This window comes from Lissotriton vulgaris, chromosome 3_2 (genome assembly GCF_964263255.1).
Source record: "Lissotriton vulgaris chromosome 3_2, aLisVul1.2, whole genome shotgun sequence".
In the NCBI taxonomy this organism is placed as follows: domain Eukaryota; kingdom Metazoa; phylum Chordata; class Amphibia; order Caudata; family Salamandridae; genus Lissotriton; species Lissotriton vulgaris.
Window position 1 is genome coordinate 180,698,564 of NC_141690.1, and position 27,320 is coordinate 180,725,883.

General features: G+C 50.3%; 1 protein-coding gene across 2 annotated transcripts in view; it reads right to left on the bottom strand.

Moving 5' to 3' along the window:
- Positions 1-27,320, bottom strand: part of HTT (huntingtin) — a 2,178,328-nt gene that overhangs the window by 1,318,067 nt on the left and 832,941 nt on the right. For both annotated transcript variants that reach the window (XM_086964158.1, XM_086964157.1), the window contains one exon: positions 24,045-24,171. In XM_086964158.1, the coding sequence (XP_086820284.1) occupies positions 24,045-24,171 (127 nt within the window). The remainder of the gene's footprint in view (positions 1-24,044; positions 24,172-27,320) is intronic.

Consider the following 27,320-nt stretch of genomic DNA (forward strand, 5'->3'; position numbering starts at 1 on the left):
AAAAATTAATCTCCTGCCTGAAATGTGCAAACCGTAGTCTCTGCCTCAAATTAAAACACACCAGATATTGATGCAGCCCACTGCTACTATGATAAACTGACATGGAGCCCAATTCATCCCGTACATGAAAATAGCCATCATTACGTGTATATTTTGCCACAGAAACGAACACCAATTGAGGAAGTACTGATATACACACTTACAAGTGTCAACTCCAGGCTGTGACCCCGTGTAGGTGGTTTAACGACGTTTGGCATGCTGTAGAAAACCCAGAAGACTCTTTGAGCGCAGCAGCACTGCTGTAAATCAATTAGTTGACCTGGAACCTGACCTTCATTTTCAAAGGGGATGAAAGGAGGGCGGCAAAATGTGCGTGACTCCGGGTCAGGGAGGAGCTGCTAGGCAGGCGCTTCAGAAGCACCCCGGTCGGGGACTCGCACTGCAACAAGGGCGTAGGTGCAAATCATGTCAGGCGTGAGCCACCCCCGCGGAAATCTGCTTTAGACTTCGGTTTCAGGCTGCTGCTGTCCTCACACAGTGGCGGTGGTCAGTCATGGCTCTCCGAGACCCATCCACTGCACTAACTTCCTCGGCCGGTTCGGAAATGTTAGCTGAATGCTGCATCGGCCTTGATTATATTCTCGCAGGTGGGCTGGTGAAGACGGGGGTCTTGCACAGTTGTGTGTGGTTCTCCTGTGGCTGGGAATTCCCGGAGACGCTAATTATCCGCTCTTCTTCCCGGGGCTCCTCAGCACACGGGAGCCCCGCACCAGCCGGCATCATTAACCGGTGTCCCCCTTGGCACGGGAGACCGGCGGGCACATCAAAGGCTTCCCCCAGGCAGGGGGAAGCGGAAACCACGTCCTCCCGGCCCGCCCACAACCAGGCGGCGGACATCTTGAGGCGGCTCGGGCCGCGGCGGTGATCTCGGGAGTAAAACGAGGGGTGGGCACCCTCGAAATTAAAATAAAACACATTAAAATAAGAGAGAAGCCCCCCAAGCCTCCCCCCCCCCCAAAAAAATTCCGAAAATTCGCGGGGGTGCGCGCACGGGTGCGCGCTTATAGATGTATAATTTGTTTCTCTTTTACTTTTCTCAGGAACCACTGGAGGGATTTACACTATTTTACCAAAAGCGTGATCTGCGTACCAGACACTACCATTTTGACAAGTTTGGTGTAATTCCCTTCAGCGGTTCAAGCTGTAGCCGTGTCTAAAGGTCCTATGGAAATTAACATGGGGAAAACACGTTTTGGGACCCCCCTTTTTTCTCAGCCCCCACTTGACGAATCCCCCCCAAACTTTCAGGGAAGGAGCGGAGCGGGCCATCTTCTTAGAGAAATTTGCGAAGATTCATCAACCAGCGCCAAAGTTATTCCCAATAGAATGTTGGGGATTTCCTATGGAAACTAGGTCCTAACTATATATACCTACTGGCTACCGCCAGTAGGTAATACATACACATATATACATAAATATATATATATATATATATACATACACATATATACATAAATATACATACACATATATACATACACATACATACATACACATATATACATGCACATCTATACATATACATACACATATATACATATACATCTATACATATACATACACATATATACATATACATATACACATATATACATACACTTCGCTCGATACCGCTCACACAGCATCAACAGTCGAATCCAGACTGTCAGGTAAAACGAATAAGGCAGACCCAAAAAGAATTCCAGTGCAGTGATTTAATTCAGTTTAAAAATTGTAACCCAGCAAGCCCGCATGACGCGTTTCGCCTCCAGCCGGAGGCTTGATCACATGACATGATACATACACTTATATACACATACATCTATACATATACATACACATATATACATATACACATATTTACATATACATACATATACACACATATATACACATACATACACATTCATATAAACACATATACATATATATATATATACATATATATACATATATATACACATATATACATACACACACATATGTATACATATATACACATATGTATACATATATACACATATGTATACATATATACACATATGTATACATATATACACATATGTATACATATATACACATATGTATACATATATACACATATGTATACATATATATATATATATATATATATATATATGTATACATATATATATATATATATATATATATATATATATATATATATATATATATATATATATATATATATATATATATCTGCAACAAATCGTCAATCTGAAACTTCCAGCAAGCTTGAAAAGGACGATAGCGACCGGACCCAGAATGAAAAGTGCTATTGATTTATTGTAGTAGACCCCACACCTCCTCCATGACGCATTTCGAGCCCCAACGGCCCTCGATCACATGACACGCTATGGAGTGCTCACAGCTTATTTAAAGTGACAGTGCATACATTGTGCTCATTTGAAAATTAAACTTCATCATAGAACTAGAAGATACATAGTTGGCTCCAGGCATTGCAACAATTTAAAATACATAATATGTTAAAAGGTAGTATTTTTATATAGAAAATTCATAATGGTCATGAATAACTAAAAACTGAACTAAACAACGGAGATTAATACTAAAATAATAATTAAAAACCAATGCAGATGCAACACAAATAGAGCAAAAATGCGCTTGTATTGTGTTGCACATGTGTGACGCTGCTTAACCCTTTCGATGCTGATGACGAGCTGGGCTCGTCATGGTGCACAGTGGTCGTGTGCTGATGACGAGCCCAGCTCGTCATGAGCCCCACCCTCAGGGGAAGCGCTGGCGCTCCCCCCGAGGTTCTCTGATCTTCGTTGTTTCGCTGGGGGCGGCAGCGGAAGACCTTCCGCTGCCGCCCCGCCCCCCCCCCATGGGAATCCCTGATGACGTCAGCGCGCACAGCGCGCGCTGACATCATCAGGGATTCCGAGCGCTCGGAAAGCCATCTGCTTCCTGCGCGTCTGGGGAAAAGGTAAGATTACAGTGTCTGGCGGGGGTTTGGGGCAGCGAAGAGGCATCAGGGGAGAGGAAAGAGTTTTTCCTCTCCCCTGATGTCTCATTGCAGGGCATTTCTGCCTCACGATCGCGCACAGCGTCGCGATTGTGCGGCGGAAATGCCCCCACTAGCACCAGGGATGTAATTTTAGATTATAGGAAGCGACCCCTTGGGCAAGGGTCGCTTCCAGGCGGGCTGTGATAATGTTTTCGTTTTTCTGCCCCCCCTGGGGGCAAATCGGCCCGTTTTTTCGGCCGTTTTGCCCCCAGGGGGGGCAGAAATTCCCCACTAGCACCAGGGTTGTTTTTTGGAGCCAAGATGGCGGCCATATTTTTTGTTTACGTTTTTCTGTCCCCCCTGGGGGCAAATCGGCCCGTTTTTTTTGCCGTTTTGCCCCCAGGGGGGGACAGAAAATGCCCACTAGCACCAGGGATTTTGTTTTTAGCTTTTAGGAAGCGACCCCTTGGGCAAGGGTTGCTTCCAGGTGGCCTCACACTTAACTTTTTGTTTTTCTGCCCCCCCTGGGGGCAAATCGGCCTGTTTTTCGGCCGTTTTGCCCCCAGGGGGGGCAGAAATTTCCCACTAGCACCAGGGATATTTGTTGGGGCACTGTGTTTCTTTTGGGAAGCGACCCCTTGGGTAAGGGTCGCTTCCAGGTGGCCATGATTGTGTTTTTTGTTTTTCTGTCCACCCTAGGTGCAAATCGGCCCGTTTTATTTGCCTTTTTGCCCCCGGGGGGGCAGAAAATACCCACTAGCACCAGGGAATTTAAATTTAGTTTTTAGGAAGCGACCCCTTGGGCAAGAAGTACTGCTTGGCTGGCGGTGTGTGTGGAGTGGCACTTGGCTTGCAGTGTGCGTGAAGTGGTGTTTGGCTGGTGGAGTGGCGCTTGGCTGGATGGTGTGCGTGGAGTGGTACTTGGCTGTCTGTGCACGGAGTGGTGCTTGGCTGGCAGTGTGCGTGGAGTGGTGCTTGGCTGGCGGTGTGCGTGGAGTGGCGCTTGGCTTGCAGTGTGCGTGGAGTGGCGCTTGGCTTGCAGTGTGCGTGGAGTGGTGCTTGGCTGGCGGTGTGTGTGGAGTGGCCCTTGGCTGGTGGTGTGCGTTGAGTGGTACTTGGCTGTCTGTGCACGGAGTGGTGCTTGGCTGGCGGTGTGTGTGGAGTGGCGTTTGGCTGGATGGTGTGCGTGGAGTGGTACTTGGCTGTCTGTGCACGGAGTGGTGCTTGGCTGGCGGTGTGCGTGGAGTGGTGCTTGGCTGGCGGTGTGCGTGGAGTGGCGCTTGGCTTGCAGTGTGCGTGGAGTGGCGCTTGGCTTGCAGTGTGCGTGGAGTGGCGCTTGGCTTGCAGTGTGCGTGGAGTGGTGCTCGGCTGGCGGTGTGCGTGGAGTGGCGCTTGGCTTGCAGTGTGCGTGGAGTGGCGCTTGGCTTGCAGTGTGCGTGGAGTGGTGCTTGGCTGGCGGTGTGTGTGGAGTGGCCCTTGGCTGTCGGTGTGCGCTGAGTGGTGTTTGGCTGGCGGTGTGCGTGGAGGGGTACTTGGCTATCTACGCACGGAGTGGTGCTTGGCTGGCGGTGTGTGTGGAGTGGCGCTTGGCTGGTGGTGTGTGTGGAGTGGCGCTTGGCTGGTGGTGTGTGTGGAGTGGCGCTTGGCTTGCAGTGTGCGTGGAGTGGTGTTTGGCTGGCGGTGTGTGTGGAGTGGCGTTTGGCTGGTGGTGTGCGTTGAGTGGTACTTTGCTGTCTGTGCACGGAGTGGTGCTTGGCTGGCGGTGTGCGTGGAGCGGTGCTTGGCTGGCGGTGAGTGGTGCTTGGCTGGTGGTGTGTGTGGAGTGGTGCTTGGCTGGTGGTGTGTGTGGAGTGGTGCTTGGCTGGCGGTGTGTGTGGAGTGGCGCTTGGCTGGTGGTGTGTGTGGAGTGGCGCTTGGCTGGTGGTGTGTGTGGAGTGGCGCTTGGCTGGTGGTGTGTGTGGAGTGGCGCTTGGCTGGTGGTGTGTGTGGAGTGGCGCTTGGCTTGCGGTGTGCGTGGAGTGGCGCTTGGCTTGCAGTGTGCGTGGAGTGGTGCTTGGCTGGCGGTGTGTGTGGAGTGGCGCTTGGCTGGTGGTGTGTGTTGAGTGGTACTTGGCTGTCTGTGCACGGAGTGGTGCTTGGCTGGCGGTGTGTGTGGAGTGGCGCTTGGCTGGATGGTGTGCATGGAGTGGTACTTTGCTGTCTGTGCACGGAGTGGTACTTGGCTGTCTGTGCACGGAGTGGTGCTTGGCTGGCGGTGTGTGTAGAGTGGCGCTTGGCTGGATGGTGTGCGTGGGGTGGTACTTTGCTGTCTGTGCACGGAGTGGCGCTTGGCTTGCGGTGTGCGTGGAGTGGCGCTTGGCTTGCAGTGTGCGTGGAGTGGTGCTTGGCTGGCGGTGTGCGTGGAGTGGTGCTTGGCTGGCGGTGTGCGTGGAGTGGCGCTTGGCTTGCAGTGTGCGTGGAGTGGCGCTTGGCTGGTGGTGTGTGTGGAGTGGCGCTTGGCTGGTGGTGTGTGTTGAGTGGTACTTGGCTGTCTGTGCACGGAGTGGTGCTTGGCTGGCGGTGTGTGTGGAGTGGCGCTTGGCTGGATGGTGTGCATGGAGTGGTACTTTGCTGTCTGTGCACGGAGTGGTACTTGGCTGTCTGTGCACGGAGTGGTGCTTGGCTGGCGGTGTGTGTAGAGTGGCGCTTGGCTGTATGGTGTGCGTGGAGTGGTACTTTGCTGTCTGTGCATGGAGTGGCGCTTGGCTTGCGGTGTGCGTGGAGTGGCGCTTGGCTTGCAGTGTGCGTGGAGTGGTGCTTGGCTGGCGGTGTGCGTGGAGTGGTGCTTGGCTGGCGGTGTGCGTGGAGTGGCGCTTGGCTTGCAGTGTGCGTGGAGTGGCGCTTGGCTTGCAGTGTGCGTGGAGTGGTGCTTGGCTGGCTGTGTGTGTGGAGTGGCCCTTGGCTGTCGGTGTGCGCTGAGTGGTGTTTGGCTGGCGGTGTGCGTGGAGGGGTACTTGGCTATCTACGCACGGAGTGGTGCTTGGCTGGCGGTGTGTGTGGAGTGGCGCTTGGCTGGTGGTGTGTGTGGAGTGGCGCTTGGCTGGTGGTGTGTGTGGAGTGGTACTTGGCTGTCTGTGCACGGAGTGGTGCTTGGCTGGCGGTGTGTGTGGAGTGGCGCTTGGCTGGCGGTGTGTGTGGAGTGGCGCTTGGCTGGATGGTGTGCATGGAGTGGTACTTTGCTGTCTGTGCACGGAGTGGTACTTGGCTGTCTGTGCACGGATTGGTGCTTGGCTGGCGGTGTGTGTAGAGTGGCGCTTGGCTGGATGGTGTGCGTGGAGTAGTACTTTGCTGTCTGTGCACGGAGTGGCGCTTGGCTTGCGGTGTGCGTGGAGTGGCGCTTGGCTTGCAGTGTGCGTGGAGTGGTGCTTGGCTGGCGGTGTGCGTGGAGTGGTGCTTGGCTGGCGGTGTGCGTGGAGTGGCGCTTGGCTTGCAGTGTGCGTGGAGTGGCGCTTGGCTTGCAGTGTGCGTGGAGTGGTGCTTGGCTGGCTGTGTGTGTGGAGTGGCCCTTGGCTGTCGGTGTGCGCTGAGTGGTGCTTGGCTGGTGGTGTGTGTGGAGTGGTGCTTGGCTGGCGGTGTGTGTGGAGTGGCGCTTGGCTGGTGGTGTGTGTGGAGTTGCGCTTGGCTGGTGGTGTGTGTGGAGTGGCGCTTGGCTGGTGGTGTGTGTGGAGTGGCGCTTGGCTTGCGGTGTGCGTGGAGTGGCGCTTGGCTTGCAGTGTGCGTGGAGTGGTGCTTGGCTGGCGGTGTGCGTGGAGTGGTGCTTGGCTGGCGGTGTGCGTGGAGTGGTGCTTGGCTGGCGGTGTGTGTGGAGTGGCGCTTGGCTGGTGGTGTGTGTAGAGTGGTACTTGGCTGTCTGTGCACGGAGTGGTGCTTGGCTGGCGGTGTGTGTGGACTGGCGCTTGGCTGGATGGTGTGCGTGGAGTGGTACTTTGCTGTCTGTGCACGGAGTGGTGCTTGGCTGTCTGTGCACGGAGTGGTGCTTGGCTGGCGGTGTGTGTGGAGTGGCGCTTGGCTGGGGGTGTGTGTGGAGTGGCGCTTGGCTGGTGGTGTGTGTGGAGTGGCGCTTGGCTGGTGGTGTGTGTGGAGTGGCGCTTGGCTGGTGGTGTGTGTGGAGTAGCGCTTGGCTGGTGGTGTGTGTGGAGTGGCGCTTGGCTTGCGGTGTGCGTGGAGTGGCGCTTGGCTTGCAGTGTGCGTGGAGTGGTGCTTGGCTGGCGGTGTGTGTGGAGTGGCGCTTGGCTGGTGGTGTGTGTTGAGTGGTACTTGGCTGTCTGTGCACGGAGTGGTGCTTGGCTGGCGGTGTGTGTGGAGTGGCGCTTGGCTGGATGGTGTGCATGGAGTGGTACTTTGCTGTCTGTGCACGGAGTGGTACTTGGCTGTCTGTGCACGGAGTGGTGCTTGGCTGGCGGTGTGTGTAGAGTGGCGCTTGGCTGGATGGTGTTCGTGGAGTGGTACTTTGCTGTCTGTGCACGGAGTGGCGCTTGGCTGTCTGTGCACGGAGTGGTGCTTGGCTGGCGGTGTGTGTGGAGTGGCGCTTGGCTTGCGGTGTGCGTGGAGTGGTGCTTGGCTGGCGGTGTGCGTGGAGTGGTGCTTGGCTGGCGGTGTGTGTGGAGTGGCGCTTGGCTGGTGGTGTGTGTTGAGTGGTACTTGGCTGTCTGTGCACGGAGTGGTGCTTGGCTGGCGGTGTGTGTGGAGTGGCGCTTGGCTGGATGGTGTGCATGGAGTGGTACTTTGCTGTCTGTGCACGGAGTGGTACTTGGCTGTCTGTGCACGGAGTGGTGCTTGGCTGGCGGTGTGTGTGCAGTGGTACTTGGCTGTCGGTGTGCGCTGAGTGGTGTTTGGCTGGCGGTGTGCATGGTCTGGTGCTTGGATGGTGGTGTGGGTGGACTGGCGCTCGGCTGGCAGTGTGCGAGTACTAACTTTCTGTTGGTCACTACACACACTGCTAGTTGAGTGACACTCTACCCAGTCCATCATTTTGTGTAGTTGCTGTGGCAGATACGTAAGTGATGGGCCCTTGAATGGCGCTGTCTGCTGGTGTGAGTGTTGTAATGTGATGGGTCCGCGGCTGGCGGTGGGTGGGCCAAAGGCCTGTGACTAAGGCAGGGGGGCTTAACTTCTAAAACTTACATGCTACTTTTTTAAAAATTCATTTTTGGCCTGTTCTGCTTTGGGGCACCCACACAAGTGAGGTATCCTTTTACTCGGGAGAACAAGGGGAACGCTGGGTGGTAGGACATTTTTGCCGGCACGGAGATCCCACGCAAAAAAGTTTGGAAAAGTGATATTTTTACCTAATTTTAAGGTTTGCAAGGAGTTCTGGGTAGGAAAACATTGGGGGACCCACGCATGCCATACCTCCTTGGAAGCCCCCGGGTGTCTACTTTTCAGAAATGTGTGGGTTTGGTAGGTTTCCCTAGATGGCCGTCTAGCACGGTGCCCAAAACCCAGGTAACCCCTCTTGCAAAAGCTGGTGGTATTGAATGTCAGTACCACCAGCTTTTGCAAGAGGGGTTACCTGGGTTTTTGGCCCTGTGCTAGACGGCCATCTAGGGAAACCTACCAAACCCATACATTTCTGAAAAGTAGACACCCGGGGGCTTCCAAGGAGGTATGGCTTGCGTGGATCCTCCAACGTTCCTTTACCCATAATCCCTTGCAAACCTCAATTTTTGCAGGAAAAATCAGTTTTTTCACACTTTTTATGCGTGGGAAAGCGTGGCGTCACTGGGCTCACACAAATTTCCTCCCACCCAGCGTTCCCCCAGGTCTCCCGATAAAAATGGTACCTCACTTGCGTGGGTAGGCATAGTGGCTGCAACAGGAAACGGTCCAAATCGTACGGTGGAGACATTACAATAACCAATAGCAACATTACCTTCTTTTTTGGGGGGTAGGATTGAGTTTTTGGACCGGGGCTCGGCGGGCATCTTTGGAAACTACCAAACCCAAACAGTTCTGAAAACTAGACACCCGGGGGAGTCCAGGGAGGTATGGCATGCGTGGGTCCCCCAATGTTTTCCTACCCAGAAATCCCTGCAAACCACAAATTTAGATTAAAAAAACAGTTTTCCATACATTTTTGCGTGGGATCGCCGTGTCGGCACAAATGTCCTACCACCCTGCGTTCCCCTTGTTCTCCCGAGTAAAATGATACCTCACTTGTGTGGGTGGGCCAAAGGCCTGTGACTAAGGCAGGGGGGCTTAATTTGTTACACTGAAATACTACTTTTTTCAACATTCGTTTTTGGCCTGTTCTGCTTTGGGGCACCCACACAAGTGAGGTATCCTTTTACTCGGGAGAACAAGGGGAGCGCTGGGTGGTAGGACATTTTTGCCGGCACGGTGATTCCACGCAAAAAAGTTTGAAAAAGTGATTATTTTACCTAATTTTAAGGTTTGCAAGGTGTTCTGGGTAGGAAAACGTTCGGGGACCCATGCATGCCATACCTCCCTGGACTCCCCCGGGGGTCTACTTTTCAGAACTGTTTGGGTTTTGTACTTTCCAAAGAATACCACCGAGCCCCGGGCCAAAAACTCAGGTGCCCCCCCCCAAAATCAAGGTTGTTTTGCAATTTGGTATTGTAAATTCACCACCGTACAATTTGAACCATTTCCTTTCGCAGCCACTATGCCTACCCACGCAAGTGAGGTACCATTTTTATCGGGAGACCTGGGGGAACGCTGGGTGGGAGGAAATTTCTGTGAGCCCAGTGACGCCACGCTTTCCCACACAAAAAAAGTGTGAAAAAACTGACTTTTTCTGCAAAAATTGAGGTTTGCAAGGGATTCTGGGTAAAGGAACGTTGGAGGATCCACGCAAGCCATACCTCCTTGGAAGCCCCCGGGTGTCTACTTTTCAGAAATGTGTGGGTTTGGTAGGTTTTCCTACATGGCCGTCTCGCACGGGGCCAAAAACCCAGGTAACCCCTCTTTCAAAAGCTGGTGGGATTGACATTCAATACCACCAGCTTTTGCAAGAGGGGTTACCTGGGTTTTTGGCCCAGTGCGAGACGGCCATGTCGGGAAACCTACCAAACCCACACATTTCTGAAAAGTAGACACCGGGGGCTTCCAAGGAGGTATGGCTTGCGTGGATACTCCAACGTTCCTTTACCCAGAATCCCTTGCAAACCTCAATTTTTGATGGAAAAATCTGTTTTTACACACTTTTTTTGTGTGGGAAAGCGTGGCGTCACTGGGCTCACACAAATTTCCTCCCACCCAGCGTTCCCCCAGGTCTCCCGATAAAAATGGTACCTCACTTGCGTGGGTAGGCATAGTGGCTGCAACAGGAAAAGGTCCAAATCGTACGGTGGAGACATTACAATAACCAATAGCAAGATTACCTTCTTTTTTTTGGGGGGGGGACTGAGTTATTGGACCGGGGCTCGGCGGGCATCTTTGGAAACTACCAAACCCAAACAGTTCTGAAAACTAGACACCCGGGGGAGTCCAGGGAGGTATGGCATGCGTGGGTCCCCCAATGTTTTCCTACCCAGAAATCCCTGCAAACCACAAATTTAGGTTAAAAAAACAGTTTTCCATACATTTTTGCGTGGGATCGCCGTGTCGGCACAAATGTCCTACCACCCTGCGTTCCTCTTGTTCTCCCGAGTAAAATGATACCTCACTTGTGTGGGTGGGCCAAAGGCCTGTGACTAAGGCAGGGGGGCTTAATTTGTTACACTGAAATACTACTTTTTTCAACATTCGTTTTTGGCCTGTTCTGCTTTGGGGCACCCACACAAGTGAGGTATCCTTTTACTCGGGAGAACAAGGGGAGCGCTGGGTGGTAGGACATTTTTGCCGGCACGGTGATTCCACGCAAAAAAGTTTGAAAAAGTGATTATTTTACCTAATTTTAAGGTTTGCAAGGTGTTCTGGGTAGGAAAACGTTCGGGGACCCACGCATGCCATACCTCCCTGGACTCCCCCGGGGGTCTACTTTTCAGAACTGTTTGGGTTTTGTACTTTCCAAAGAATACCACCGAGCCCCGGGCCAAAAACTCAGGTGCCCCCCCCCAAAATCAAGGTTGTTTTGCAATTTGGTATTGTAAATTCACCACCGTACAATTTGAACCATTTCCTTTCGCAGCCACTATGCCTACCCACGCAAGTGAGGTACCATTTTTATCGGGAGACCTGGGGGAACGCTGGGTGGGTGGAAATTTCTAGATCCACGCAGATTCCGGAACTTTCCACCACAGAAATGTGAGGAAAATGCATTTTTTTTCTCCAATTTCTTAGCTTTGCAAGGGATTCTGGGTAAGAGAACCTGGGGGTAGGCAGTCGAGTGACCCCATCCTGAATTCCCCTGGGTGTCTACTTTTCAAAAATATATAGGTTTGCTAGGTTTCCCTAGGTGCCGGCAGAGCTAGGGTTCAAAAACAAAAGGTAGTCTCTTTGCCCCAAAAGTGCACAATTTCACTGAAAAATTGAGTTGTGACCACGTTGCGTTTTGCACTGTTTCCTGTCGCAGCCACTATGCCTACCCAGGCAAATGAGATACCATTTTTCTCGGGAGACCTGGGGGAACGCTGGGTGGGTGGAAATTTGTTGATCCACGCAGATTCCGGAACTTTCCACCACAGAAATGTGAGGAAAATGCGTTTTTTTTCTCCAATTTCTTAGCTTTGCAAGGGATTCTGGGTAAGAGAACCTGGGGGTAGGCAGTCGAGTGACCCCATCCTGAATTCCCCTGGGTGTCTACTTTTCAAAAATGTATAGGTTTGCTAGGTTTCCCTAGGTGCCGGCAGAGCTAGGGTTCAAAAACAAAAGGTAGTCTCTTTGCCCAAAACGTGCACAATTTCACTGAAAAATTGAGTTGTGACCACGTTGCGTTTTGCACTGTTTCCTGTCGCAGCCACTATGCCTACCCAGGCAAATGAGATACCATTTTTCTCGGGAGACCTGGGGGAACGCTGGGTGGGTGGAAATTTGTTGATCCACGCAGATTCCGGAACTTTCCACCACAGAAATGTGAGGAAAATGCGTTTTTTTTTCCAATTTCTTAGCTTTACAAGGGATTCTGGGTAAGAGAACCTGGGGGTAGGCAGTCGAGTGACCCCATCCTGAATTCCCCTGGGTGTCTACTTTTCAAAAATGTATAGGTTTGCTAGGTTTCCCTAGGTGCCGGCAGAGCTAGGGTTCAAAAACAAAAGGTAGTCTCTTTGCCCAAAACGTGCACAATTTCACTGAAAAATTGAGTTGTGACCACGTTGCGTTTTGCACTGTTTCCTGTCGCAGCCACTATGCCTACCCAGGCAAATGAGATACCATTTTTCTCGGGAGACCTGGGGGAACGCTGGGTGGGTGGAAATTTGTTGATCCACGCAGATTCCGGAACTTTCCACCACAGAAATGTGAGGAAAATGTGTGTTTTTTTCCAATTTCTTAGCTTTGCAAGGGATTCTGGGTAAGAGAACCTGGGAGTTGGCAGTCGAGTGACCCCATCCTGAATTCCCCTGGGTGTCTACTTTTCAAAAATGTATAGGTTTGCTAGGTTTCCCTAGGTGCCGGCAGAGCTAGGGTTCAAAAACAAAAGGTAGTCTCTTTGCCCAAAACGTGCACAATTTCACTGAACAATTGAGTTGTGACCACGTTGCGTTTTGCACTGTTTCCTGTCGCAGCCACTATGCCTACCCAGGCAAATGAGATACCATTTTTCTCGGGAGACCTGGGGGAACGCTGGGTGGGTGGAAATTTGTTGATCCACGCAGATTCCGGAACTTTCCACCACAGAAATGTGAGGAAAATGCGTTTTTTTTTCCAATTTCTTAGCTTTGCAAGGGATTCTGGGTAAGAGAACCTGGGGGTAGGCAGTCGAGTGACCCCATCCTGAATTCCCCTGGGTGTCTACTTTTCAAAAATGTATAGGTTTGCTAGGTTTCCCTAGGTGCCGGCAGAGCTAGGGTTCAAAAACAAAAGGTAGTCTCTTTGCCCAAAACGTGCACAATTTCACTGAAAAATTGAGTTGTGACCACGTTGCGTTTTGCACTGTTTCCTGTCGCAGCCACTATGCCTACCCAGGCAAATGAGATACCATTTTTCTCGGGAGACCTGGGGGAATGCTGGGTGGGTAGAAATTTGTTGATCCACGCAGATTCCGGAACTTTTCACCACAGAAATGTGAGGAAAATGGGTTTTTTTTGTCATATTTTTAGCTTTGCAAGGGATTCTGGGTAATAAAACCTGGGGGTAGGCAGACGAGTCACCCCATCCTGAATTTCCCTGGGTGTCTAGTTTTCAAAAATGTATAGGTTTGCTAGGTTTCCCTAGGTGCTGGCAGAGCTAGGACTCAAAAACAAAAGGTAGTCTCTTTGTCCAAAAAGCACAAGATTTCACTGGGAAATTGAGGTGCAACCACGTTGCGTTTTGCGCTGTTTCGTGTCGCAGCCACTATGCCTACCCACGCAAGTGAGGTACCATTGTTTTCGGGAGACCTGGGGGAACACTGGGTGGGTGGAAATTTGTTGATCCAAGCAGATTCCAGAACTTTCCTCCACAGAAATGTGAGGAAAATGTGTTTTTTTTGTCAAATTCGTAGGTTTGCAGGGGATTCTGGGTAACAAGACCTGGTGGTAGGCAGTCAAGTCACCCCATCCTGAATTCCCCTGGGTGTCTACTTTTCAAAAATGTATAGGTTTGCTAGGTTTCCCTAGGTGCCGGCAGAGCTAGGGTGCAAAAACTACAGGTAGGCACTTTGCTAAAAAAGGGTCAATTTGTAACTGCAAAATTTAGGTGTCACCACTTTGCATTTTGCGCCGTTTCCTGTCGCAGGCACAAGGGCGACCCACACAAGTGAGGTACCGTTTTTATCGGGAGACTTGGGGTAATTCAGATTTGTAAATCAACTGTTATTACCAATTGAGCTTTTGCGCATTTCTCCCTTTCAATGAAAGACATTGTGTAAAAAAAAAAAAAATTTGAAAAATGACCAATAATTCTTATGCTATTATGAGTATTCCCAATTTTGAAAATTAGCAATAATATACTGTTTCTGAACTCTATATTTTGTACCCAATTCAGAAATACATAGGTGTCTTTCATACAGATTTTTCCATGTATACATTTTCCAAGACAAAGTGCTCTATACCCAGTAAATGAAAAAATACCATTGCAAGTTGCTGCTCAGTTTTTGGATCTGGGTTCGTCGGGTTCTTGGTGAAACTACAAGTCCTATATATCCCCACAACCAGGAAGGTCTAACGGATGTAACGGTATATTGCTTTCTAAGAGCTGTCAAAACTAGAAAAAGTTATAGGTGAAAACGTTGAGACAAAAGGCTGTTTTTTTCAACAAATTTTCAATTATTCCAATATTTAACTGTTAGTTTCTATAAAGAAACCTTCATGGATTTAGACAAATGACCCCTTTCTGAATTCAGAATTTTGTCTACTTTTTGAAAATGTACAGCTTTCTAGGATCCATTATTGCTTTCAAACTCATTTCTACCATTAACTGGAAGGAGGTGGAAAGCTCTAAAAATAGCAAAAATAGGCTATGTCCCAGAAAAATGCCAAAACTGTGTGAAAAATGTCGGTTCTCTGACAAAAGACTGTCATTTCCTAAAAGCTGAGAAAATGGAGATTTCAGCCCCACAAACCCTTTTTTGATAACATTTTCAGGGAAAAACCCAGAGGCTTTCATTTGCAGCCCGTTTTTCCCATTTTTCTGAAAAAAACAAAAAAATCACTATATTTTGTTTAATTTCTGGGACCCCTCCAAGGTAATCCACAAACCCTGGGCGCCTTTAGAATCCACATGATGTTGGAAGAAAAGGACGCAAATTTGGCGTGGATAGCTTATGTGGTCAAAAAGTTACAGGGGCCTAAGCGCGCACTACCCCAAATAGCCAAAAAAGGACTCAGCACAGGAGGGGAAAAGGCCTAGCAGCGAAGGGGTTAATACATATTTAGTTATCAGATGTTAGGATAAAACACCTTATGCAATGATTGCAGTGTGTGGATATCAACACGGACGTCCCATATGTGAACCACTATTGTGTATGTATATATATATATATATATATATATATATATATATATATATATTCACTGAAAAAAACATAGGTTTCAGGCATGTTATAGTTCGGAATTAGCATTTGCATAACCTTAGAAATTCACTGAAAAAACCATAGGTTTCAGGGGCGTTCTAGTTAGCTGGACATTTCGCTCATACAAAACCATAAAAATTCCCCCGTTATAGTTAGTTCAGCTAACTATAACTCGCGCGCCCGCAATGCACTGCTGATGACGTTACATCATTCATGACATGGTCAGTGACATCACTAATGACATCACTAATGACATCACTGGAGCATACTGGACATACCTGTTGGTCTAGTTGGCCCTCAGGCACCCTCAGTATTGAAAGAGAATTAATTCCCCAACTTACAACTCGCCACAGTGAATCGTGAAGAAAGAGGGCGTGGCCTGAGGCGACATGTGTGCAAACACGCCCTGTGGCGCGTTTCAAGTTGGGAAATTAATTCCTCATCAATCCTGAGGGTCCCTGGGGGCCAACTATCCCACCAGGTACCGCCAATATGCGCCAGGAAGCTGCGTTGCAGAGATATGTTCAATGGCCACGCCCCTTTTTACAACACTCTGCAACGCAGTGAGAAAGGGAGACAGCGAAGGGAACAACCTATAGATATTTTTTACTTTATTCACAAAGAAGGTCGCAATGTCTTCACAATGTTGCTCAGAGCAAATCACGGAAGCAGTGGAGTTTTTCCTAACTCTGAGATCTTTAAGTATTTTAAAAATACACTTCGCCGGATTGTGTCTAAGCTTGATTTCATTAGCAAAATAGGCTGCCCGGACAGAATGTAAAGTCCTATGGTAGCTTTTAATTGCAGCCTGGTAGCAAGATTTAGCCCCAAGGTCATAGTCCTTTCTCCAGGTGCTCTCCAACTTTTTACAAGATTTACGAATAGCGGCCAGTGAACCATTAAACCAAGGGTTGGAATCAAAGTTACGGCCCTTAGACTATTTAGCAGGGATGAGAGAGTCAAGACCTTGAAAAATGCAGTTGCAGAGTGAACTATAAGACAAATCAGGATCACAATGCAATTGAGGAGGGTGAGCAGAGAGAAGAGAATGAAAGTCCTCAAGCTTCAATATACAAACATACACACACACACACACACACACATACATATATACATATATATATATATATACATATACACATACACATACACATACATATATATACATATACATATAGATATCCAGGGGAAATTCATTTATTGCTTTGCAAATAACTTTGGCGCCATTACACAAATCTGCACAAAAAAGTCTCATCCACATCAGGTCCTTCCTGGCAAGTTTTGGGGTGATCAGCAAGGGCTGAGAACTAGAGGGAGGGGGGTCCCAAAATGTGCTTTCCCCTAGCAAATTTACATAGGGAAATTAGGCACAGCTATATCCAAAAAGGCTGAATGGAATTTCACCAAATTTGGCAGAAAGAGGGCGTGGCCTAGCCGGCTAACATGGCGGACGCAGCTTAGAATAGCTCCGTCCCGCCTACCTCAAATCATTCCAATTATCCTTCTCCCCCACTCCCCTGTGCAGTTTAGAGGAGGGGTGCGGGTGTACGGACCGCTGGTAAAGCTCCGGTGTGGTCCCGCGGACTTCGGGAGAAGCTGGACGGCCAGTGGCGAGGAGCTGCGGACTGAGGCCTGGTCCGGCTTGCGGCTGCCGGGACCTAGATTTTCGGGTCCCTGGCCGCGGTGCACGAGAGGCGGCAGCCCGAGGAGGGGTCGCGGCGGGCGGGCTGGCGCCCCGGCCCATGTGAGCAGAGTCCTGAGGGCTCCCCTGGTGGCGACTGGAGGCGCTTGGGCAGTCGCGTGGTGGCCGAATCCTTCCAGCTCATCATTTGGGGCCCGACGATCGCCAGGCCGGAGGAGGGCCGCGAAGCCGGGACCCACAGTTTGGTGACTCCCGAGGCGGTATCCTGGTGAGGTGATACTTCGTGAGGGCTCGGGGGCAGGTCGGCCCTCGTGTGCAGGTACCGTGCTGGGACCAGAGAGGTTGGGGGAGACACTGGACATCCTTGCAGTGCGCAGTTGGGGGTGATCTGCGGCCCAATGGTGTGCCAGAATTGGGGGGGCCCTCATAGTTGGTGGAGGCCTTGGGGGCCCCGGACTGGTAGTGCCTGGAATTGGGCCTACAGTACTGGACATTCGGCACGTGCTTTGTTGCACGTGGAGTGTGGCATTTGGAGGTGGTGGCGGTGAGCCCCCCGCCCTCCCCCCCAACGACAACTTGTTGACCGGAGGCGGAGAGATCCTGAGGGCAGAGCCCTGCGGTGAGGGCCAGGTCTGAGTGTCAGAGGACGCGGTTTGGTGGCTGGGCCTGGCACACCTGCTCCGGAGACAGTCTGCTCCTGAGAGGCGCCCATGACTATAGTGGCGCCCTGGTTGACGGACCGTTTGGGCTGGTGGGTGCCCCAGGGTGCCGGCCGAGATGACACGTGATGGGAGCGGAGGGAGTACCACGAAGCATGGGCCCATAAACAAGTATACGGAGCCAAATAGAGGGGCCGGAGCAGCGGGGGGACCCCCAAACCCTGGTACTGATAATGCAATGCTGCTGGCTGCTATAAATCAATCCCGGGACGCGCTCAATACCAATATTGGGGCTGTGGGGGCGGACGTTACCCTGCTGCGTCAAGATCTGCGCAACGCAGTAGCCCGCATCACGGAAGCCGAAACAAGAATATTGGGGGTAGAGGACGATGTGACGACCCTGAAGCATAAAGTCGCCAATATGGAGAGTGTGCAAAAGAGTCTGGCGCTTCGGGCTGAGGATGCGGAAGGTCAGGCCCGATGGAACAACCTGCGCTTTGTGGGGCTCCTGGAGGGTTGCGAGAAGGCCAATATGGAGACATTTTTGATGCAATGGCTGACGAGCTGGCTCCCTCCGGACTCCCTCTCAACTTGCTTTATCATTGAGCGGGCGCACACGGCCCTTATCCAGAAGCCGCCGGTTGGGTCCCGCCGGTGCTTGCCAAATTATTGAACTATCATGACCGGGACACTATCTTACAACAGGCACGGGCAAAGAAACCTCTCCTTTATGAGAACCAGCGGATACATATCTTTCCTGACTATACAAGGATGGTGCAACAGCAGCGCCAATCATTTATGGCGGCCAAGGCTCGGCTGCGGGTCCTCAAGCTTCCATACGCTCTCCTGTATCCGGCCCGTCTGAGAGTGGTATTCCAGGCTCGCACACACTTCTTTGATTCTCCTGAAGAGGTTTTCCAATGGACCGACGAGACAGGGAAGGTGCGGGCCCATACCCCTCCGGGCCTAGACTCCGACGCCTCGCAAAGTGGAGAACAGTCGCGGACGGCCCGAGGGTCGTGGAATAAGGGGAACTGGTGCTCCAGGTCCCGGAAACGCTCAGACTCAAGGGGGGCGGAGGGGGACTCCAAGAGTGCTGCAGATCCTCCTATAGTTGCAACCTGACTACCGGTCCAGTGAGTACAGAGAACACGGCTATGCTGGGGTGTTGCACTGCTCTGGCTCCTTCGGCTGGGGCCAGACTGTTGTTGCTATAGTGGAGTACCCGGCCAGGACGGACTGTGAAAGTATGTGGTGAAGTATTATTTGTGGTTTGCGGGGTGGGGGGGATATGGGGGGGGCAGGCTCTACCCCTGGTTGGGTTTTGTTGAAGGCGAGTTAGAGGATGGGTTGTGAGGGGGGGATCCATTGGTGGGGCTGGGCTTGGCTCCTCTGTTTTGGACCCTGGGCTACCTACGCCGCAATAGGTACTTCAATGTTCTTGAGGTATGGGGTTGGGAACGGGAGTTGGGGGGGGGGGGCAGTTTGTTGGTGCACGAGGGGGTGGGGAGGGTCACACAACACTAGAGGCGTCTCCTTAGTTGTTATGCATGCGTGTGTGGTGCTCAGTGCGAAAGCATTTCCCTTTGTGGTTCATTGATGGGGGTGTGGAAGCTAATGTGAGTGGTGCTGGGGCTTCCCTTCGCATCCTCAGCTGGAATGTGAGGGGTATGCTGGATCAAATTAAGAGAGGCGCTGTGTTGCGACAGGCCAAGCGAGAGCGCGCAGATATTTTATTGCTGCAGGAAACTCATCTGATGGGTAACAAAACCCTTTGTTTACAGCGCTTTGGCTAGCAGCAAGTCTTTCATGCAGGATTTACTAGAGGCTCACGGGGGGTGGCCATATTGGTGCATCGCAGGCTCATGTACATCCACCTCACCCAGTGGGTAGATCAACAGGGCAGATACATATTTATTAGAGGTACGATTGGGGAGGAGACCTTTGTGTTTGGCAGCATGTAAGCCCCACCTCCTCTGCAATGGTCCTTGATAGAAAAGTTGTTCACACTTTGGGCCGATATTCCAGAGTCATTGGCAGTGGTGGGAGGAGACTGGAATGACGTCATTGATGGACGGGTGGATAGGTGCAGGCCGGGGGGAGGTCGGGGGCCTGCAGTAGCTACTAGGCTGGGGGGTATGGTTACCAACCTAGATTGGATAGACACGTGGAGATATCTGCACGCGACTCAGCGGAATTACACTTATGTTTCAGCAGTCCATAACTCCTTCTCCAGGTTGGATTATATTTTTGTTCCTCTAACAGTTATTGGCAGGGTAGGTTCGGCGCCATTTTGCCGCGGGGAATATCTGACCATTCGGCGGTGTGTATAGAGTTCCAGCTGGGTAGGACGAGGCAGTCGTTTCGGTGGCGCCTGTCCACCTAGCACCTGCACAAGGAGGATTATCAGAAACGCATGGGGGATACCATTACCCACTATTTGACTGATAATGTTGGATCGGTGCCGGTGGCTGGGACGGTGTGGGAGGCCCTGAAGCCCACGCTGCGGGGAGTGGACATTGCGTGGTGTGCGGCTGCGCGCAGACAGCGTAGGGTAGACTTGCAGCGCGTCGAGGCAGAGGTAGAGTCCCTGGAGCGGCGCTGTAGTGCGGGGGGAGAGAGTCAGATGGTGGCACAACTTCTTCTAGCTCAGCCATCCTATTCGTCGCTGCTCCTAGATGAGGCTCACCAGGTTTGGCTGGCGACGCGCAGTAGAATTTATCAGTCGGGGGACAAGTCTGGAACAATGCTGCAGCGGCTTTGTCAGGGCACATTCCAGGCTCAGACTTTGCTGGGGCTTCTGGATGCCGCTGGGGTCCCACTTATGGACCCAAGGCTGCTGGCCGAAACTTCACGTCCTTCTATGCGGATCAATATGCCCAGAATGAGTGCCTCCCAGCGGAGATGGTAGAAAAGTTTATAGCGGACCTGCCGCCCCGGGCGGTGACGGACGAGGTCAGGGAGGATCTCGAGCTTCCACTGACAATGGAGGAGCTGGGGAAGGCCTTAGGTAAACTGAATATCGGGAAGGCTCCAGGATCAAATGGGTTTTCCAGCAAGTTCTTCAAGAAATACCACACTCAATTGGGTGTGCATTACAAGGCAGCATTGGAGGAGGCACGGGACCGTGGCCGCCTCCCTGCAGATTGGAGGCATTCAGAAATAGTGGTGTTCCAGAAACCGGGTAGGCCGCCAGACCAGCATGCTTCGTATAGGCTGATCTCCCTATTAAATGTTGAGGCACAAATGTTGGCCAAAGCGCTGGCCAATCGTCTTTTGCCCCATATTGCGGGCCTCGTCCACCCTGATCAGGCTGGGTTCATGCCCCATAGGGCCACCAGGCATAACATCCATAGGGCGCATGTGGCGGTGGCAGCGGTCCGGGGCCTCTGGGTGCAGGCGCCTCTTCTCCTACCCGATATTGATAGGGCCTTCGACTCCCTAAGTTGGGTCTATTTATTTGCGCTGCTGCCCAGGCTAAACTTGGGGCCTCGTTTCCTGTCCTACCTACGGCTGCTATACACAGATATGGCGGCTTCAGTGAGAGTGGCGGGTGCCATTTCTACTAAATTTGCAATCGGGCGGGGAACCAGGCAGGGCTGTTCCCTTTCGCCGTATCTGTTTGCTTTAGCAATGGAGCCGCTGGCGGCCTGGGTCCGCATGGACGAACAGCTTAGCGGCTTTGAGTGGGAGCTGGGTCCAGCTGACAGAATCGCCCTATATGCAGATGACGTCTTGTTCTTTCTTACAAACCTAAATAGGTCGGGCCTCGTATTCTTGAAATAATGCAAATCTTCGGTTAGAGCTCTGGCCTGTACCTAAATCCTAGTAAATCGACGCTGTGGGTGCTGGGGGACCGGGCCGGAGTGGGCGACTGGGCTTCAGCGCTGCAGGTGGCAGTTGGAGGTATAAAATATCTGGGAGTGTTTCTGTCCGAGGTCCCTGCTGTCTCCTGGGAGAGCAATATGGTGCCGGTCTGGGATAGGGTCCGGACTGACATGAAGACTTGGTCCCGTATGCCTCTCACTATATATGGCAGGTCTGCCATTTTTAAAATGGTTGCAAAAAACACAGTTGATGGACAGAATGTAGAACAATATCATAAATTCACCCCAGTACAAGGATCTGGGCCTAAATCCATCGTTTTTTTGCACTCCACACCACCCTGGGTTAGACACTGGCTATATGCAAATCAGCTCTGACCCTGTGCCTCATGGGAACAGTCCAGTCCGAACTACCAAGCCATGTCTTTCCCAGACCGGAATCAAGCATCCAAGGACCGGTTTCTGGCTATCAGCCTTCATCAGCCTGGATAGCTTGATTCCAGTGGCGTGGAGAGCCTGGGACTCACGTCCGAGTATACCCAGTACACTCGGGGTGAAAATTGCAAAAAACACAGTTGATGGACAGAATGTAGAACAATGTCATACATTCACCCCAGTACAAGGATCTGGGCCTAAATCCGCACTCCACACCACAGGAGTCAAGCTATCCAGGCTGAAGAAGGCTGATAGCCAGAAACCGGTCCTTGGATGCTTGATTACGGTCTAGGAAAGACATGGCTTGGTAGTTCGGGCTGGACTGTTCCCATGAGGCACAGGGTCAAGGCTGATTTACATATAGCCATTGTCTGACCTAGGGTCTTGTGGAGTGCAAAAAAACGATGGATTTAGGCCTTGATCTTTGTACTGGGGTGAATGTAAGACATTGTTCTGCATTCTGTCCATCAACTGTGTTTTTTGCAATTTTTAAAATGGTGGCACTCCCCCGATTACTCTACCAACTACAGAATCATCCCTATCCTATATCTCCCCAGTGGTTTCGCCAAGTTAATTCAGCGCTGGGACAATTCCTTTGGGAGGGAGGTGTGAAGCGGGTGGCATTGCGGACATGTTTTCTTTCAACGTACTGTGGAGGTCTAGCGTCCACAGATGTCCTGTCCTTCGGGGGTTCAGGGGTTGGGACGACATTGGGATCTTGAGGTTAGGGAATGTCATGTCGGGTACTACGCTTAAATCCTTTCAGGACCTCCAAACCGAGTACGGTATGCCCCGGTCACAATTTTTCCAATATTTGCCATTCCGTCATGCTATTACACAGAGTCTGGTGGGTTTGGACTCCCTTCCAGAGTTTAGTCCCGTGGAGGCCAAGGTCTTCATGGGAGACGTAGGTGAAAAAAAGATATCACAAATCTACCAGACTCTCACCACACATTGCTCCTCGACACTACAAAAGCTTAGGGAGTCATGGGCAGGGGATGTTGGGGGATTAGAGGAGGAGGATTGTCGGGAGGCACTGGAGGCCCCTAGAGGTGCGGCAAATGCAATGAGACTGAGGCTTATTCAATTTAAATATCTCCACAGAATTTATTATACTAGGGAGCGGTTGTGGAAGGCAGGTCTTATTGCAAGCCGGAACTCTCTGAGATGTGGTGGGGAGGTGGGGACACTGCTTCACACGGTGTGGGACTGCACCTCCCTGGATAGATTCTGGAGAGCAGTGTGGGGTTGTCTGGCAGAGGTTCTGGGGTGGGAACTCCCGCGTACGGCACAACTGGGTTTGCTACATGTGATGGAGGGGGTTTGGAGGGGGAATAGGTACAAGAGGCATTTATTGGTCTTAGGCTTGACCCTCGCTAAGAGGGATATTGCAAAAGCATGGAAGGATCCCGAGCTCCTTCTGTTCCGGTGTGGAAGAAGGAGTTGAACTTCTGCATGGGTTTGGAGCAGCCTATTTTTGAGGCCCGGGGCTGCCCGCGTAAACACTATCGGATTTGGAAGAGGTGGGCCGAATACAGGGGCTTGTGGCTGGACCCTCCGGTAGAGCGAGTGGTTACAATGGGGAATGTGTATTGAGCCATAACTGCGGATGTATAGATGATACTGGCCTGAGACACCAAGAGTTGACCAAGGGGGCCGGGGTTGTGTGACCGGGGGGGGTTCAAGGGATGGGAGGGTGGGGGGGAGGGGTGGGAAGGGGGCAAATCCGCTCGCCCTTGCTGGGAGCTTGTACTCTGTATGTCAATGTGGAAGGAAGTCCGTAAGTGTTCCGGTTACTTACGTATGTCGATGTGGACTTCCTTCCACATCGACATACCGAGTACAAGCTCCCAGCAAGGGCGAGCGGATTTGCTGCCCTGCTCTCACCGACCTCTCATCCGGCGTCGGTTTATTTTCACCACTTTACACAACCAGACGCGCTAGAAGCACTTCCTCGACGCGTCTTCCTCTTTAGACACCCGATTAGGACCGGGTTGGGAGTATCACCGGTCCGACGACACAGCTTTCTTCTTTTCACGCCACAGCCCTGAAGAGTCACGGGTTTACCCCGGTTTTGACGAAACACGTGTCGGCTGGTTTTTCTTGTGAAACTAATACCTATATTGGATGAATAAACATCTTACAAGTCAAAAACATTGGAGTTGAATCTTATCCTTTTCATTGAATGATTACCAAACTTAATTGAGATACCAATGCAGGTTGTGTGCGCTTGACTTTGCATTCAACAACAAAGCTCTGATTTCACATCTCTGTGTTCCCTTGAAGTAGAATACATTTGTGTTTGGACATTCTTGATAGAATGATAGAATGGGTGTTAAACATTGATGTTGGTTCATCTACATACCTGGGTTTGTCTCACCAGTCTTCTTAGGACTTAATGGAGCAGCTGCTTGCTCCACTGGTTCTTTGTCCTTTCCTTTTCGTCGAATTGGGCTTAAAGAAGGCGTATTTGCTAACGAGGGTAAAGCTGCCTTTGAATTAAAAAAGAGGCAAAATTAGCTCCAGCTTTCATATTATCCAACATCTGAACAATAAGCTTAGTAAACTGATAAATATTTGTGTACTCATCTGACACTATATACAAAGTTATACTTAAATATCTCAGGTGGCTAAGTGATCATTTGGACTATCTTCATTGTCTGAGGAAATCTGCATATTTTATTTACATCAAAACAAACCTTGATTTACAATTGTTTTCACTTAGAAAGCAAAACAAAAATAAAGTCAAGCCAGCAGGTAGGAAAATACCATTGCAAACTTGATAATTACCACTGAATAACAGTTGGAGAATAGAATTGTGCTATTGAGCACCCCCCCCCCCCCCCCCCCACCCCCTATCCCCCCAAAAAAGCTCTGGAGCTAGCTTCCATTGCATTGCCTTACATTACAAACATTTTTCAGCAAAGTCCATTTCTTATAAGAGTGACAGTAACACCAGTGCCTTTAAATCAAATTTATTTATTATGTTTTGGCTCTCAAAGAGGGCCACATAAGCATATGCAATACATAGCAACACAAACAGAAAATACAAGAGTTTAAAAAACACAAGATTCGATCCGCAATAGCTATACCACTAACAATCAATCCAACAGGGCCGGACAGACACAGTTTCTCCAGTAATATTAATAAATAGCTAAAAATCCTTTAAAAAAGTTAAAAATATAAGAACAGAACATTTCGTTAGGGGGGCAATAAAGTGCATGGAGAAAATCTTTTAAAGTGACAATGTTAAGGCGGAGACAGATTACTTTTAGCCATCGATTGCGCAAATTACGTAACATAGGACAGATCAATAGTACATGCATACAGTCCTGGTTGTTCAGTTTACATAAATTGCACAAGGCAGAAGTGCCATACCATTTGGATAGCAATAGGTTAAGTGGGATTAAATCATAGCGTAATAAAAACCAGAACCTACGTATCCCATGTGGGAGGTTCCATAGGGCATAGGGTTGTGGCTGTTTCAACCTATAGGAGGAGATGAGAGGCTCCACGTTCCTTTTATCCCCAACTGATTTTTTGTCGGAGAGGAAACAAAACTCCCACGAGGCCTCCTTAAGGACATGTTTTAACTGCGTGGGGGAGTAGGAGAAGAGAGCACTTTCATCAAGTTTAAGTATCTTCACAGCCCTTCTAAAATTGCTTACGAGTTTAGAGAACTCCTTAAAATTGCCCAATAGTTCGTTTTTGAGGAGAACTCGCAGGGTGCCATCTCTCGCTCTAGCCAAATTGGCCACCCATCTTATTAGGGCGCATAGACCCTGAACCCAGGAACTCCTGAGTCCAAAGTCCAGCCTGCAGGCGGCCAGTGGGCAAGCATTGTTAAGAGTCGAGAGGGATCTTAAGAGTTTCCCCTCAATCTTATGGCAAAAGTCCCAGTTTTTCACCTCTATTACTTCAATACCATACAAGATAGTTGCGGGGATTTTTGCTCTGAACACTTCTAGAAGACTAGAAAAATGTCTTTTCCCCGTTGCCTGGTATAGGGACTTTAACCCATTGCCATGGGCAATAGCTTTGCGGGAGCAGTGCTCTATATGGAGTTTCTCACTCATATTGGCCGAAAATATTTTTCCCAAAAAGGTATAGGAAGTTACGACCTCCAATCTATGCCCTTCAATAGCCCAACCGTAATTTGTCGAGCGGCACTTCTTCTTACCGGCTATACACATCAACTTACTTTTATTAATGTTGATCTTCATGTAATGCTCCCTAGCAAAGGCCTGGAGAGCCTGTAGCCGGTTTGCAAGACCAGTAGGGGTCAGGTCAAGCATCAGAACATCGTCGGCATACATCAGGCAGGATATTGGAGTCCCTCCTATCATCGGTGCAATCCCCTCACTGGCAGACACGGCAGCAGGGAGGTCAGCCGTATATAAGGAGAACAAAAGGGGTGCTAGTAAGCAGCCTTGTTTCAGGCCATTCCGAGATGGTATTTTGGCCGAAAGCCCCCTTTCGCCCCCCATTAAGACCCTGCACCAGGTCTCAGTGTGCAGAGCCCGCACCAGTTCCAACAGGGGAGTAGGGACACCGAGCGTCGCCAGTTTTCTCCACAGCGTTCCACGATCTACTTTATCGAACGCTGTGGAGAAATCAATGAAGGCGGCGTATACAACTCCTCCTCTCACCTGGACATATTTATCTGTGATCACCTGAAGGGCAGTCATGTTGTCTAGCGTGCCATGCTCCCTTCGGAAACCAGTCTGTTCAAACGGCAGAATATTGCCATCCTCGACCCAATCAGAAAGAGAACTAAGGAGACATTTCGCAAAGACCTTTCCGATGGAGTCGAGGAGTGCAATCAGGCGGTAATTACTGGGGCTATCCCTTGTACCTTTTTTAAAGATAAGCACCAAAATACTTCCTCTCCAGGAAGCAGGAACAGATTTGGAGAGGTGGCACGCCTTAAACACGGGGTACAAGATTTTACTCCACCTTAAGGGATCTTGTTTAAGGACCGTCATCGGGAGCTCATCCGGTCCCATGGCCCCAGAGGGTCGCATATTTTTTATAGCCGTCTCGATTTCTTTCTCTGAGGGATAGAAGACCAGGTCTTCAGGGGCAGCATACATGAAGTTATCAATACCTGTGGTCCCGTTCCCTGCATAGAGCTCTCGGATGTGAGAGGACCATACCTCTTCTGGGATAGAAATGGGAATGGGGGAAAGGCGAGTACCACATCCTTTCCCAATTATTGCCCAAAAGTCTTTAATGTTTCCATGTACAGCAGCTTCCCTCAGTTTAATCCATACTTCATCCTCCCTATCCTTTTTAATTTTTTGCTTGAGTCTGCTTCTCTTTCTTTTTAACCTGGCTATTTCTTTCCCACGTTCCAGGACCCTTTCAACATACTGTTCGCGAATTAGTTTATTTAATTCCCTATTCAGAGTACGCAGTGTAATGGGGACTACCTCTCGTTTCCTAGGGGGAACAGTTTTTTTTGCGTACAATAAAATCTTTCGCATAAATTCTTCAAAATAAACTAATTCGCTGCCATTCCACTCATTTAGTACCATAAGGGTATCGGCCAATAGGTCCTGCACCCCATTAATGGCGGCACAGTTCCAGAAGCACCTTCCAAAAGAGGCATGGAAGGTAACCTCATTGCCATTAAGCGACC